We start from the raw sequence: 12,908 nt of genomic DNA on the forward strand, positions 1-12,908 counted from the left end.
TATTTTTTTTTTCTCCTCACCCACTGCAGATCGAGGAGCTGACCTGCAGTCTCCCATTAATCCAAGCTCCGTCGGGAAGCTCCTCCTCACTGAACGGCTCGGCTAGCGGAAGCGAGAACGCCAGCCCGCCCGTCAAGAAGAAGCCCCTGCTACCCGTACACGGCGGAGTTAGAAAGGCTCTCCTCAGATGGGTCCAACAGACAGCCACCAAGTGCGTAGTCTGCAAAAAAACAACAACAATATTCCCAATCTAACAAAAATTGCATCTTCTTATTCCTAGGCGTCTGGGAATCGAGGTGAAAGACTTTGGTCCCAGCTGGCGAAGTGGTTTAGCCTTCCTTGCCATCATCCACGCCCTTCGACCCAATCTAGTAGACGTGGAGCGCTCAAGGAGACACTCCAACCGAGAAAATCTGCGAGAAGCTTTTCTGTTAGCCGAAACGCAGTTAGGCATCGCGCAACTTCTTGACCCCGAGGGTACGTCACGTTTCCTTCCATATTTCCTCGAGCCCTCAAAATACGATTTAATGATCGCTGAAGTTGCTCCGCCTCCAAACCCTTATTAAATTAGATTGATATTGTTAACCTGTCACCTTTTTATTTTGCCTCCCCGCGTGAGTGAGTCAACGCAAAACCAATTGTTAAGTCAACTAAAGAGTCAAATGATGTGTGTCAGCTTGAACATCACATTAGCGTTCATGCTGCCCAACCATCTGTGCCCCCTCATGCCAGATTTCCAGAATAAATGCTGACAAATCAAGCCTGACATCAGCGTAATTAAGGCTCCGATCACCACAGCGGAAAATAGTCCAAAGACGATTTGGCTCCGTAGCGCTGAAAGGTTGATTTCATATCTGCCTTGATGTCTGATTACGCTCTGTCATTTTGTCAGACGTGGACGTAGAGAAGCCGGACGAGAAATCCATCATGACGTACGTGGCCCAGTTCCTAAAGCGCCATCCAGAGGGACCAGTTGCAGATGAAGACGAGGAGGTAAACAGCTTTTCTTCTTCTTTCCCGCCAAATGTCAGCGTAATACATCGGCGGTGACGTTAGCCATTTCGTGGCTAAATATAGAACAAGCATTTGCTCCCTGCTTGATGTCTGGCTGGCAGGGTGACAGCTGTGCTTGTCTCGTTGCTTGTCACGCAGGCGTCTATCCCGCAGCGTGGCCTCGTCGCTCCTCGCGATATCGAGGAAATGCTGGAGGTAGGAGGACCTTGATGTCATCATTTATCCCTCCCAGATGCTATCTTACCTGATGTCAGGCCTGCGGGGTTTCCCCAGCTCTGATTCCAGAATGACAAAATGTCATATTAGCTTTTTGTATTCATGTTCCCACGTGGTTCCATTAGCATGGCAATGGAAGCCTCTGGCTTTTTTTTTTAAATTTTTTTTTTGGAGAGGTAGGCTTTGTTTCCATACGAGCACAACACAAAGTGTTGGACAAAATAAAGATGATAGAATTCATTTAGGATTAAGATGTCATTAAGTTGGACAGAGGAAAAAAAATTGATAAAGCTGAATCAACCGTATTATCGTCATGGCGATTTAAAATCCCGGTAGGGGATCTAAGACAAAGTAGCCCGGTTTTGACATTTTGTCCAACAGAGAACCACACAGGATTAGTCACGCACTTTTAACGCCAACACTTTCATCCTTTCCCACATCCGTCCTCTCATCAATCTGTCAACTCCCCCCCAATCTTCTCGGTTGTCTTTGTCTGCTTTTCATTTCTCCCATTTTGCGCCGATTTCCATATCCATATTCTCCTTCATCTTTCTCTCCCTCCCTCCTCCCCTCCCTGTGTCAACCTCCTGTAGCGAGAGCAACGAAAGAGCCTGAGGGAGTTTAAAATGTGGCTGGAGCAGCTGGAGAAAGACGCGCTACACGCCCAGGAGACCGAGGCCAATCTCGCTCTGCGGTATCAGGTCAGAGCGTACACTCCGTGTGTGTGTGTGTGTGTGTGTGTGTGTGTGTGTGTGTGTGTGTGTGTGTGTGTGTGTGTGTGTGTGTGTGTGTGTGTGTGTGTGTGGTTTGGAGTGGGCGCACTGGCCACACACACTCCCATTATTAGCTTAATCTGCTTTGGCATTACAGTGAGGGGATCAGACGACAGCCCCGTCATTTTTTCAAGTCCGTCTGGCTTATTCCGCCAAGCCGAGGCATAAGTTTCGTTTTACCGTTCACTGTGAATTCTAATTTACCGATCGAGCAGAAGTAAAGTGAAAGTAAAAACAATAAGTAAAATCCATGCAAACAAACATCGATATTTATTTATTTTGTTTAGTTATTCAAGAGTCTTCGTGTCCAGCTGGAGATGCGGAGGAAGCATATGGAAGATTCCTTAAAGTCTACCCAGAAGGACGGAATGTTGACAGTAGATCAGGCTCTGGTCAAACAAGCTTGGGAAAGGATCTCCAACAGGGTGAGGAAAGACACGGGAAAAATCATGTACAATTCATCACATGCTATTTATCTGCTAGCTCCTGGACTGGCATCTGGTGCTGGATACGTCCCTTCCGGCTCCTTTGGACGCGCTCGGAGCCTGGCTGCACCACACCGAAGGAGCCCTGCGACAAAATGTCGAAATCAGCGACCGGGCAGCCGTCGGGAAAGCCTTGGAACGACGCGAGGTTGACCGACACGACACGCAAATGACTCACCATCATTTTGATCACGTCGATTGACTTCACAGGAGGTGTTGAAGAGCCTTGAAGGTCACCAGCAGGTCTTCCAAAGGATCCATAAGGACAGAAGTATCGATGGCGCCTCTGTGCCACCTGAGCAGCTGCAAGATATGGCCGAGAGGTTCGGATGAAAACGTTAATATTGTATGTGAGCAATTTCAATTGACCTTTTTTTTTTTTCTCCTAGGTTGGATTTCATTTCCACATCATGCAACATCCAGCTGGCTCAGATGGAATTCTTGAAGCACAAACACCGCATGGAGGCCTTTCTCACGCAGGCGGAATCGAAACTCAAATCCTGGATCGTCAAATACGGCCGACAAGAATCCGTGGAACAGATGCTACGCGATTATGTCGTAAGCTCTGACGAGATCATTTCATCCATCCCGTTTTTGCTCCAAAGTTTACAAACTATAATTGTTTGTGTCTCCGCTAGGTTTTTGTGGAGAAGCAGTATTTCTTTGAAAGTTACAAAACATTGTACCAGTCATTCAAAAAAGCTGCGGAGGTTTACATCAGCGCTGACAGCTCAGGTGAGAAAAGCAATTGTTTGTAGTAGATTTCATTTTTGTTGGAACAAAATGAAAACGTACAATAAAAAAAAAAAAAAAAGAATCTCAGCTATCTGCTTTCACGTCTGCAGGCAAAACCACTAAATGAGCTTCCACCGTTCGCTCAATGGGGAATACTACCCTCATTTGCTAGTTTGGGGAGGTTGCTCCATTTCTGCACATCTCCGGGCGCCAAAAAACTGAGCGAGCGTGTTAGTTTCGTGATTACGTTTTACGGGTTTGTGTCTAGCCGGAGGCCGTGAACAAGTCAGCTCGAGAGAGAAAGGCTCCAGCCGAGGCCTTGTCACAATTTGGTTTCTTATAATATTGACTTCAACTCGCCCGCTTCTAGCTGACGAGGGAGAGACGGGGGTCTCCCGGCATGTACGGGATGTGGCGGCCCAGTGGAGAAGCATGTCCATGGAAGTGCGCAGCGTGAGGAGCATGCTGGAGGAGGTGCTGTCCAACTGGGATCGCTACGTTTCCACCGTGGCCTCTTTCCAAGCTTGGCTGGAGGACGCCGAGGGAGCCCTGAGACAGCCGGAAAACACAAAGCAGGTACGACGAGTTTCCTTTGTCCAATTTCGGAACTCATTGACGCGTTGAGGATATTTAATTTATCGCTTTGGCTTAACAATGCGGCTGACACATTTTGGATTAGTCAGCTAATTACTATTATTGATTCTTCAATTAAATCCACGACTTTGTCTCCTTTTTTGATGAGCCGTCATCTTTCCACTCGTTTGCCGTCTTTGTTTCCTCTTAATTTGCATGTCTACTTCTTTTGCTAAGCCGTAAGCTATTTTTTTTTTTTTTTAACCAGCTCTCTTTGTTTCTCTAATCGCCTCTGCTTGTCTCTTCATCTCTCCCCCGCTTTCCCTTGCAGGAGTTTTTCAGGAATCTCAGCTACTGGATGGATCAGCACGCCGCCATGAACGACGCGGGGAATTTTCTTATCGAGACGTGTGACGAGACGGTGTCGTTTGAGCTCAAGCAGCAACTCCTTCTTCTGAATGGACGATGGAGGGAGCTTTTCCTTCAAGTCAAGCAGGTAACCAAAAAAAAAACAAAAACTGGAAGCTGACAGACAATTTAAGTCTGGTGGGCAACTAATTTTATGTCATTTTTTTTGTAGCACGACCAAGTCGACGGGTTGGAAAAACGGCGAAAAGACCATTTAAAGGCAATGTCGACTTTGACAGAACCTTTGGATACAGCTGAAGCCAGGCTCAGCGCTCCGGTACAAGTGTCTTTCCTCGGTGTCCGAGCCTTTTTACAAGACGTGGAGGTGAGAATTTTGCATTTCTGATCAATTCTATCGACAAATATTATATCTCTACCGAGCGCGACCCCTTACTCCTGAACCTCTCATTTCAGAATACCAAGCAAAAGCTTGTCGCCATGGAAACGCAGTACAAGCTGGCCGGCCGCAGCGCTCAGCTCCTCGCCAAAGATGCACCGCACGACGAGGCCGCCGGGGTCATCGCTGCCATGACGACCGCTAAAAGTCGCTTGAGTCTGGTAGGTGTATGGAAATTGATTTTAGTAGTTGCGGGAATTCCGTTTCTAAGAAGTGAAAGCTTTTGTTTCCAGGTGAGAGAGCGCTGCCCCGCCTTAGTGAAGGAATGCCACGCCCTTCTGCCTTTGTTGGAGGAGATGGAGAAACAAATGTCTGTCTTCTATCAAGCCCTGGAGCGCGCCCGTCGCATTAGTGCCGCCGACCCACACACGCCCAGCCCGACCCTGCTCGGCCACAAGTGGCAGGTCCGTACGATGATAAAGTTCAACTCCGAAGAGGCGCGAGCAATCGTAACGCGTTGTGGGACGAAATGTCCTCAGGACTTTTTGAACCAGCAGCAGAGTTGCAAACGCTGTCTGGCGGTGATCGAGAGGAACCACAACACGGTGCAGAGGGCGCTCTCCAACAGCGAGGTGCTTCAAAACTTAGAGACCGCTTTGCTGCAGAAGAAAGTGGCTGAAGTCCAAGGCTCGGCGCAGGTTTGAATTCGAAGTGAATGAATGAATGAATGAATTTAATCAAAATACAAATAAATTGTGTCACGTTCTGCTGAAGGAGATCGCTGAGTGGAGGAGGCGGGAAGAAGCCAACAACTATCTGAGGAGGAGGTTTGAGGAATCCAGACAGGATCTGGAGGCAGTGCTGAAGAGAGCGCAGGACTGCTTAGGAGAGTCGGGGGACGCCGAGGAACTACTGAAGAAGCACACGGTGAGATCACATCCAGAAATATCATTGTATAAAATCGGTCCCCAGCCTAGCAGTGACATCAGAGCGATCCGATTGGACGCTTCGGAAATACTTTGAGACGATGCCTCGACATCATCGCTACATCGTCGTTCACCTTTTCCCTTTTGTCACGTAGGATTTTTTCAGTCAACTGGACCAGCACGTGCTGAGCGTCTTCCTGAAGGCGTGTGACGAACTCACCGACATCCTACCAGAAGAAGAGCAACGGGGGTTGCAAGAAACAGTCCGCCGGCTACACAAACACTGGAAGGTCGTTATTAAGAAGTGCATTGTTAGTTCGAGAAACATTTTGTTGTCTACAAATGCTTTTGTGCTCGCTCGCAGGACATCCAGGGCCAGGTGCCGTCACACCTGCTGCGTCTGAAGGTAGAGGTGGAGCAGTATCCAATCGATGTCGTCCTCCAAGAGTGCCGAGCAGAGTTGGACAGAGAACTTCACATCTTGTCCGGCTCCTCTAGCAGCGAACACGTGATCCAAGAGCACAAGGTGAGCCTTCGGTAGTGACGAAAGCACCGGGAAAACAATTCCTCTCTTCAGCGAGGCTTCCCTTTGCAGATGTTCTTCAGGGAACGCAAACCTCTGGCCGTGTGCGAGAAGCGGATGAAGAACATGGAGGATCTGTGTCAAAAACTGCCAGACAACGACACGGCTTATCGAAGGCTGGATGCCACCAGGAGGGCTGTGGAGGACGTCGCCGAGCGCATTAGGAGCACGGGCGTCGCACTGGAGCAGGATCCTGATAAGTGGAAGGAATGGAATGAAAGGTGGGAAGTGATTTGTTTTTTCAAATTTCATTACGCTCTCTGCATTAATACTCTTAAGTAAAAGCTGATTTTGTATTTTTCTTCACATAGATTTTGTGAGCTTTCCGACTGGCTTTCATCTCAGAGGAGACACCTGAAGGAGATGGCTAGAACTTCCAGCCATCAGGAGGAAGTTGACGGCGCTGCTCGAGTGAGCAAGCATGCTGATTATCGCTTCAATTGATTGACCACATTTAAAAAAAAAAAAAAATCCATCTGTCATGTTTGAAGCTTCAAAATTGATGATCCATTTTTTTCTTCTCAATTCATTTTAGGCATTGAGAGAAGCAGGAGACGCTCGAGAAGAAAGCCTCTTGTGGCTTAAGAGTCGTCTTTTGAGCCTGTCTGATGTCAGCTCCGAAGTGGAGACGCAAAGACAGCAAAGTGCCCTGAACAAACTCTCAGCCGACTTTAAGGAGCTGTTGTCTACACTTTGCCAGGTATTAACCGATTTGTCCGACCTTCGTGTTTTCTTCCGACTCTCCTAGCATCCCTTCCCTCACAGGAATGCGGCGAAGGCTCCGGCGCATTCCCGTTGGAAGAGCTCAGGGAAGAAGTACGCGGTGCTCTGGAGGAGGTCCTGAGAGCTGGGAAGGAAACCGGAGAGCAGATCAACCGGATTCTGGATGCTGAGGATCTAAGAGAAGCCCAGGAACTCTTTCATATTCATCAGGTGTGCTTGCAGAAATGTTCTCTTTCTTATAAAGTGGAACTTTATTGACATGTTGTATTTATTACAGCAACATCTAAAACAACTTCAGGCTCTCAGGAGGGAGGCAGATCTTTTGGTGTCCCACTCCAAGCAGATCCATTTGGGAGAGGCGCTTAGTCGCTCAGTACACGAGCTGGAGGAACGTGTCCGAGAAGCCGACCGCCAATTTAGCGCTAAGGAGCGAAGCCTGCAGGTAAGCGTGATCATCAACATCCAGTATTTTTTATTTTTTGCTGTTGACATATTGGATCTCCAGGCCACCCTGAGCTCCTGGCGCAACTTTGAACGTGAGTGGGAAACACTTCAAGTGTCCATTAGTGACATCACCATTGATCTGCACAAAGAACTTATCTTCAACAACCTGGACAGCCTGAGGAGCGAACTGGACCACACCAAGGTTTTGTTTTTTTATGACAACATTGACTCTATGCTCAGAATTTCTCCTCTAATATTCTGCTTATTTGATCGAAGGAGCTTTTCATCAAGCTTGAAGACTGTTCTCTGAGAGCAGACGTCCTCCTGGAGGAGGCGGTTGATCTTCAGCTCGGGCCGAAGAATCAAATCGCCGTTCTACATCAGGCCCAGTCCAGCAGGGAAGCAGTGGAGCAGATTGAAGACCACCTCAAGAAGAAGTTAGTTCCCTGAGCACACTATTGACATTTCTATCTTTACAACCACAGAACGGAAGATTTTGACGTCATCTATTTCCTTCCAGTGTTGTCCACCTGGAGAGAACACGCTCGTCGTGGGAGCGCTTCAACGAGCAATCCGTGACGTTTTCCACGTGGATCAATGAAAAGCAGAGAGCGCTGGATGCAATGGAGCTCAACTCACCCTCCGATCACTTGGACGAACACGTCGGCATTGTCGAGGTTTGTGGTCAATCCTTAATTGATTGATTAGCAAAGGAAGATGCATTTCGAAAAACCCACATCCCTCTAGGTTGTGGCGGAAGGTTTAGAGGGGAGAAGATCAGCGCTACTCCACATGGAGAAAGACTGCGAGGTACTGTCCAGGTTCGTCACCCCCGGAGAGTCCGGATGCCTTCGGGCACGGGTCGCCCAGATGAGACGTTCCTGGCAAGAACTGATGGAGAAAACAAAGCAGCTCACAGGGCAGCTCAATCAGAGCTCCTCCTATAGGCGGAGGTGCAGCGACAACCTGGAGCAGGTCATCTTTTGTCATTCGCTTACATATCCACCTTCTTTTTTTTTTTTTTTAAATCAACCGGATTGTTTGTTTTGTGTCATTAGATTGAGAAAACATTGAATGATCTCAAAGAGAAACTCGACACTCCTGTGACATTTTGTTCGTCATCATCACAAGCTTTCAAGAACCTACAAAGTCACATGGTAAGAAAAGTGATTTTTTTTTTTTTGATGCATTGGGCTGGAGATGACTTTTTTCATCTTCCTCGTAGGAGGTGTGCCGGTCGGTGGAACAACTGAAGCCCGGACTTATGGCTTTGTGTACAGCTGTGGAGGGCACCAAGTTGGAGCACGAGGTCCTCCATCTCCAGCAGCTCCGAGGAGAGTTACTGGGAAAGGCCGGCGAGAAACAATCAGCATTCGAGAGCCTTCTAACACTGTGGCAAAGGTCCGAAACAATTTTGACTCGACAGTGGAGGCTTGTTATCATCTTGCGTTTCCTCGCAACATATCGAATTACAATTGTACGGTCACTGCTTTTTCCTTTTGTTTACTGCTTTCCCGTTCAATCTCTCGCTCCCTCTTGACTGTCTGTCTGTCTGGCCGTCCGTAGCGCAGGCAGCCGTCCTTATTTCAATTTTAATAATTTTGTTACCACCGGAGCCTTCTTTGATATTGTATTCACGAGAAAACAATGATGTATTTGTGTTGCTTGACATTTAATATTTTAGCGGCCTTCCCTCTTTCTTTCTTATGTTATGACACAATGTATGAAATTTATTTTTAATCCACACAGATTTGAAAAGGAATATTTGTCCATGAAAAGCTGGCTAGATGCTCGCGAGTCTGCTTGCCGTCCAGCCGACGAGCTGCTCTGCGTAGACAAGGTGAAGCTCACGATGGAGCTGCAACGCATCCAGGTATTTTTTTTTTTGTTTCGTTATCCATCACGGGATCTCGCTGTTTGCTTGAGCTTCTGCATTTTTGCTTGAACAGGAGATGCAGACGGAAACCCCTTCCAATGACGCCCTACTTGAAGGTCTGTTAAATATCGTGTCGTGTCTCTACCCGTCTGCCCCCGAAGCTCGGGTCGGAGAGCTGAATGACGAGCTCAGCCAGCTTCAGGACAGATACGTCTCACTGAAGAGCAAAATGTCACGCAGGTAATCGACTTTTTATCCATTATCGGATTTACACAGCAGATCGCTAGGCTAGTAGCTTGCATGGGGGAAGATAAATTCATTCTCATTATCCTTTTAGACGTGAGCAGCTGGAGCGTCAGTTGTTGCAGCTGGATCTTTTCAATGACGCTCTTTTGACACTCAGCCAAAAGAGCCAACATCTCCCATCTGTCTTGAGAAGCTCTCTTCAGGTTGACGTTACTGATCTTGATGGCGCCTTCACGGAGCTCAAGGTGAGATGTTAATTATGTACCTGGGATGTCCTGTTCTAGTCCAAAGAAATGGATCAGATTATGTTCAACCACACCTTCTTGTCCTGCTTACCTAATAGATTTGTTTAACCCTCCAATTCCAGGAGCAAGACTCTCATTTAAAAGCTTACTCGTCACTAAGAGAGGCTCTCCAACAAAGAGAATCAGCCCTGCTTCCATGCTCCAGCCCAGAAGCTCAGCAGAAACTCCAAGTCTGGAGAGAAGGTTGCCTACAACCCTTCACTGAAAGTGAACATCTACTGCTTCTCCGCAAAAAGTGCCTGAACGAGTTAAAGACCCACCTGGAGAAGCGTGAAGCAGCGGTCGGGTGTGTCGGCCGTCTTCGCCAGGCCCTGGTGAGGAAAGGGAGCTGGGATCCATCCGAAACAGAAGAGCTCCACCGAGAGGTCACGAGGGACGTGGCCCGGCTTGAGGCTGAGGCCGTGGCCATGGACGGACAGCTGAGCAAAGCCCACCTTCACCTAGGCGGGAGAACCTCCTGTAGGGCTCACGCCGCGGCCCTCGTCGAGTCCCTGGAGGAGGTGCGGAGCAGTCTGGGATGGAGGCAGAGTGAAGCGGAAGCCCTCGGAGCTATGTGGAGGTCCTTCAGGGGGAAGAAGGCGGAGGTAATGAAGACTTTGGAGATGTTGCAGTGTAAAGCAAGACAGGAGGTGGTCAAAGAATGCTCTGTGCAAGCATTTCAAAACAGGTACACTTGATGTTTGACTTTAGAACATTGTGGATTTTCCAATTATTGCTTGTTTCTGTCCCAACAGGCTGCGTTACTTGAGCCAACTGAAGGAGGAGCTTCAGTCCCTCCATCAGTCCCAGCAGTGGTTAGAGGAGAAAGGAAGCCAGCTGGCCCAGAAGGACACGGAGCGGACAGGGGAGGCCCTCAGAGACCTTGATGTGGTCATGGCTGCCTTGGACTATGTTAAGACCCTCATCAGCAAAAGGTCCGTTTGAAATACTTCAGCATTCTCATGCAGCTTCTTCAGCGTTAGATGTTACAGCGTTACAATTTTTTTTTAGTCAGGAGCAGAGTCAACGGGCACTCGATCTCCTGCGCCGTTACAACCACTTGAGGTTGATCCTCGATGCTTTGGTGGAGAAAGCCCGTGCGCTTTCTCACAACCTGCCCGATCACAACCACAACGCTCAGGAGGCCACGAGGTCCTTCTCACTGGTGAGAAGGAGCAGCCATTGCAGTTTTACCCCTCCCGGTCTTATGCGGTCATTTGTGAATTTGGAATCTTTGTTGTCGTAGCATGAGAAGCTGCTGGGTGAGCTCCGAGAAAAGCAAGAGGACATGGACCACCTCATCACCGCGGTGGAGGACCTACAAAGAGAACTGGCTCGCTTTCCCGACTGTGACGCAAGCGTCATTCACAGAGACGTGGAGGCGTTAAGGGCCCAGTGGTTAGAGGCGAGTAACGAGAATTACTTTAAATCATCTCCAACAGGATTTAAATTGAAATATTGAAAGTTAGCACCTCACAGATGTTCCTCAAAATGAGTAAACAAGTCCTGACGTGCTGAATTGTGTCGCTGTCAGGCGTCGGAGAGAATTCAAAGCAACACGGAACGATTACGCTACTGCGTGACCCTCTGGGAGGACCTCAAGCTGATGGAGCAGGACATGAATCGATGGACCATCTGCAGTTCCATTGCTGAACTGAGTGTCGCTAACATCAGCGAGAAGGACACAGAGGCTCGTCTTGCCAACTTTCAGGTTGATTCGGATCGTAAACGTCACCGTGCGACTTTAAGATTCATTCACTTTTATGTCCAGGCTGAAGTGGAGAAGAGGAAAGGGTCGTTAGATGCTCTCCTGGAGAGAGTCGGGGAGCTCAAGGAGCACGCGAAACTGGAGGAAACGCCCCTACAAATGCAGGTAAAGACATTGTGTCTGCAAAAACAGTGAGCCGTACCCAGATTATTTCTGACTATGTTCTTCTCTCGATTTAGCTGCTGGAGTCTGATCTGAGGAAGAAGTTAATCCATGTTCAGGAGGTGTTGGACCAGACCAAACACACTCTGAGCCACTTCACATTCCAGAAGCAACGTCTGGAGGATCTCATGTCCCAGATGAACGAGAGGCTTGAAAAAGTCGAGGATTCCTTGTCGAATCTTAAGGAGGCCACCTCCCCCGAAACCATTGATGCTATTAAGGTAAGCGATATCTACGTTGTTGTTCTCCACCTTTTTGAGGGAACATAAAAGGGTATGACAATATGCTCTCAAAGGATCTTCAAGGTGTTGCCGAGCAACAGAGGCCAGACCTGGACTCAGCCCGAGAGTCTCTGAGCATCTTAAGCAGGTCCCATTCCTCTCCGGAACTCTCTCGCCTCGCCGCCGACCTGACGGCCGTCGCCCAGCGCACCGAAGAGGCCGTCCGGCGTTGCGCCAAGGCCAGGAGCAACCTGCAGGACGTGCTCCACCTCCATTTGAACGGTGAGCGACAAAAACACCACGAGCCTTTGAATCAATTAATCTTACCTCATCCATATTGTCAGTTCAGGATAAAGATTAGCATCGGATTTAGCGCTAATCTTTACCCCAGAGAGCGCTTAAGTGGCGCGCATTCCATTGACAATCACTGTCTGGTACACAAGTGCACTCTCTCTCCGCTCCAGCAAACACCTGTGCCTCCTCGAGCGATGCCGCTCTTGTCACATGAGCTCCCGAGGGAGTCCTTAAGGCCCCGGTTGCCGGGGGCAACCGTGCGGACACGCCTAGCCCTCCCAATGCGCTTGAGCTTCCCTTCTAGTTCTTTCACTTTTTCCTGTACAGCGGTGTGGAGTTCTTACAGCTTTGCCTTCCGCGTGTTTGTTATTTTGTCTTGCGGCGGAAGCAGAGCTTTTCCAAGAATTCCATTCCTGGCTCTCGGGTTTGAAGTCGGAGTCGAAAGAATGCGCCAATCGCCCGGGAGACGTTTGCATCCTCACGGCAAAGTTGCAAAGATTGAAGGTATGACTTTTATTTTAATTTTATTTTAAGCGCAGCCCACAGTTTGTAATATTTACATATTTACGTACGCAGTCGTCAAGGCAGTGGAGTTCAGAGGGCAAGGAGCGTCTCCGTCGTATTTGTGAGGAGGCGGAAAGGCTCCACCTCCACCTGCCGAAAGCTGCAGCAACACAGCTGCAGGAGCATCTCTCCTCCTGCCAGAGAGAGTTGACGAGCTTCCTGGATGAATGTTCTCACAGACAACGAACCCTGGAGGAGAGCATTCATCTCCTCAAAAGGTAAGGGATCACTTTTCCGTGACACAGTCGCCAAATGAACACATGATTTCTCTCCTTT

General features: G+C 48.6%; 1 protein-coding gene across 9 annotated transcripts in view; it reads left to right on the forward strand.

Annotated features, from left to right (window-relative positions):
* The window catches only part of syne1a (spectrin repeat containing, nuclear envelope 1a), a 77,309-nt gene that overhangs the window by 21,566 nt on the left and 42,835 nt on the right, over positions 1-12,908 (forward strand). For 6 of the 9 annotated variants that reach the window (XM_085936938.1, XM_085936942.1, XM_085936940.1 and 3 more), the window contains 42 exons: positions 30-211; positions 281-477; positions 893-993; positions 1,153-1,209; positions 1,824-1,931; positions 2,291-2,428; positions 2,487-2,636; positions 2,699-2,811; positions 2,878-3,046; positions 3,127-3,223; positions 3,594-3,799; positions 4,128-4,292; positions 4,377-4,529; positions 4,619-4,762; positions 4,835-5,239; positions 5,316-5,468; positions 5,623-5,757; positions 5,832-5,993; positions 6,063-6,271; positions 6,362-6,461; positions 6,586-6,750; positions 6,816-6,983; positions 7,051-7,215; positions 7,279-7,419; positions 7,494-7,654; positions 7,738-7,894; positions 7,965-8,192; positions 8,276-8,374; positions 8,443-8,618; positions 8,967-9,090; positions 9,167-9,333; positions 9,431-9,584; positions 9,707-10,311; positions 10,379-10,558; positions 10,635-10,788; positions 10,870-11,028; positions 11,158-11,334; positions 11,395-11,496; positions 11,571-11,774; positions 11,849-12,056; positions 12,460-12,572; positions 12,645-12,850. In XM_085936938.1, the coding sequence (XP_085793064.1) occupies positions 30-211; positions 281-477; positions 893-993; positions 1,153-1,209; positions 1,824-1,931; positions 2,291-2,428; positions 2,487-2,636; positions 2,699-2,811; positions 2,878-3,046; positions 3,127-3,223; positions 3,594-3,799; positions 4,128-4,292; positions 4,377-4,529; positions 4,619-4,762; positions 4,835-5,239; positions 5,316-5,468; positions 5,623-5,757; positions 5,832-5,993; positions 6,063-6,271; positions 6,362-6,461; positions 6,586-6,750; positions 6,816-6,983; positions 7,051-7,215; positions 7,279-7,419; positions 7,494-7,654; positions 7,738-7,894; positions 7,965-8,192; positions 8,276-8,374; positions 8,443-8,618; positions 8,967-9,090; positions 9,167-9,333; positions 9,431-9,584; positions 9,707-10,311; positions 10,379-10,558; positions 10,635-10,788; positions 10,870-11,028; positions 11,158-11,334; positions 11,395-11,496; positions 11,571-11,774; positions 11,849-12,056; positions 12,460-12,572; positions 12,645-12,850 (7,157 nt within the window). The remainder of the gene's footprint in view (positions 1-29; positions 212-280; positions 478-892; positions 994-1,152; positions 1,210-1,823; positions 1,932-2,290; positions 2,429-2,486; positions 2,637-2,698; positions 2,812-2,877; positions 3,047-3,126; positions 3,224-3,593; positions 3,800-4,127; positions 4,293-4,376; positions 4,530-4,618; positions 4,763-4,834; positions 5,240-5,315; positions 5,469-5,622; positions 5,758-5,831; positions 5,994-6,062; positions 6,272-6,361; positions 6,462-6,585; positions 6,751-6,815; positions 6,984-7,050; positions 7,216-7,278; positions 7,420-7,493; positions 7,655-7,737; positions 7,895-7,964; positions 8,193-8,275; positions 8,375-8,442; positions 8,619-8,966; positions 9,091-9,166; positions 9,334-9,430; positions 9,585-9,706; positions 10,312-10,378; positions 10,559-10,634; positions 10,789-10,869; positions 11,029-11,157; positions 11,335-11,394; positions 11,497-11,570; positions 11,775-11,848; positions 12,057-12,459; positions 12,573-12,644; positions 12,851-12,908) is intronic. The other 3 variants (XM_085936943.1, XM_085936946.1, XM_085936941.1) reach the window with 2 other exon arrangements.

Source organism: Syngnathus leptorhynchus, chromosome 18 (genome assembly GCF_054491065.1).
Source record: "Syngnathus leptorhynchus isolate UIUO chromosome 18, UIUO_Slep, whole genome shotgun sequence".
Lineage (NCBI taxonomy): Eukaryota > Metazoa > Chordata > Actinopteri > Syngnathiformes > Syngnathidae > Syngnathus > Syngnathus leptorhynchus.